Consider the following 1,325-nt stretch of genomic DNA (forward strand, 5'->3'; position numbering starts at 1 on the left):
TTTCACCACCACCACCACCACCATCACCGTACCTCGGTTCCGTACAGAGCCGAAGACTGGAAGCACAAGGTAGCCGACGTGTACGAGCACCATACTGGCAGAGTGGGCGCTGCTGCTCTGGCTGCTGATCGCTGTCTGGACGGAGGGGTCGGGGCGCTGACGCTGTCCTCTACTGCTACTGCTGCTTCTGCTACTGCTGCCTGCCAGACAGATGGCCCATCGCAAATGGTCCCTTCAAATCCCCCCTCTATACATTCAAATGTGCTGCAGCTGCCTCGCACAAAGGGAGGGGGCACTGAGCTCCCCTAAGACAAAGCAGCCTAGCCAATGAGGGCTGGGCTGGGGGGAGGGCAGGCAGGCAAGCTCCCTTCTGTCTGTCTGGGCAGTCATCAATGAAAGGCACAAAGAGGCATGGCCTGTGTCAGGGGCACTCAGCCGGGCACTGGGTGGCATCATGTACTGGGTGCCAGCCTGTAGGGGGGTGGAGTAGTGGGAGCTGCATGAGGCTGACCCAGTTAGCAGCTACTGACATTTGGACAGTATTTATAGAGAGGGCAAAGGAGGCCACCCAGCTGCTGCAGACACTCTTGGGAACACCTGTCAATCACAGGAGTGTTTGTAAGTTGCTGGCTGCCTTGAAATGGTTATTAGGTGTCTGATTTTGCAGCTTTTTATTGACACATTTGTTTTCTTGGTTACAATTTTCCATTTCCTGGTCGAGGCCAGAATTCAGTGGGGGGAATTTATCAAAACTGGAGCAAACAGAATCTGGAGCAGTTGCCCAATGGAACCAATCAGCATCTCTCTTCAGTTTGCTCAGGTCAGATTTGAAAATGAAAGATAGAAGCTGATTGGCTGCAGATTTTGTCTGCTCCAGTTTTGATACACCCCCCCTAGTGTCTTTTAATCTAGGGATATGTATAAAAAATGTGCATCAGTTTTTTAGTACGTTAACAGGCGTGTTGCTATCCCAATATATGATCTGTTAATGTCCAATAGAGCTTTACAAGAATCTAATGCAGCTTGAGTGAAATCCCCTTAGGGCCCATTTCACACGTTCCCATTTTGCTGCATGAAAATGCATTAGAAGTAGAAATCCCGTTCTTTCCAATGTGGCTGGTTCACATCTATGGCCTGCAACTTAGTGTGGAAGAGAAACGGAAAGTATATGGGTCCATTCACACCTACACATGTGTTGCCATGCACACTGCATGCATATGCAACAGTGAATCCAATCTCATATGCGTTTAGGGCCAGACAGTGGATTCTTGTGGCTGGAGTGTGACCACTCAGCCTATATCTTCATCTTGAGTATTGCAACTCCC

The 1,325-nt window shown here is 49.7% G+C and overlaps 1 protein-coding gene across 3 annotated transcripts in view; it reads right to left on the reverse strand.

Moving 5' to 3' along the window:
• Positions 1-379, reverse strand: part of RNF165 (ring finger protein 165) — a 93,169-nt gene extending 92,790 nt beyond the window's left edge. The window contains exon 1 of one of the 3 annotated variants that reach the window (XR_001941205.1): positions 33-115. Coding sequence is in view for 1 of the 3 variants with exons in the window: in XM_018555738.1 (XP_018411240.1) it covers positions 33-93 (61 nt within the window). In the remaining 2 variants the exon portion in view is untranslated. Of the gene's footprint in view, positions 1-32 lie in introns of all 3 variants that reach the window. The other 2 variants (XR_001941204.1, XM_018555738.1) reach the window with 2 other exon arrangements.
• Positions 380-1,325: the final 946 nt, after the last annotated feature.

The sequence above is a fragment of the Nanorana parkeri genome, unplaced genomic scaffold, assembly GCF_000935625.1.
Source record: "Nanorana parkeri isolate BGI_ZX_2015 unplaced genomic scaffold, ASM93562v1 scaffold210, whole genome shotgun sequence".
NCBI classification, from domain to species: domain Eukaryota; kingdom Metazoa; phylum Chordata; class Amphibia; order Anura; family Dicroglossidae; genus Nanorana; species Nanorana parkeri.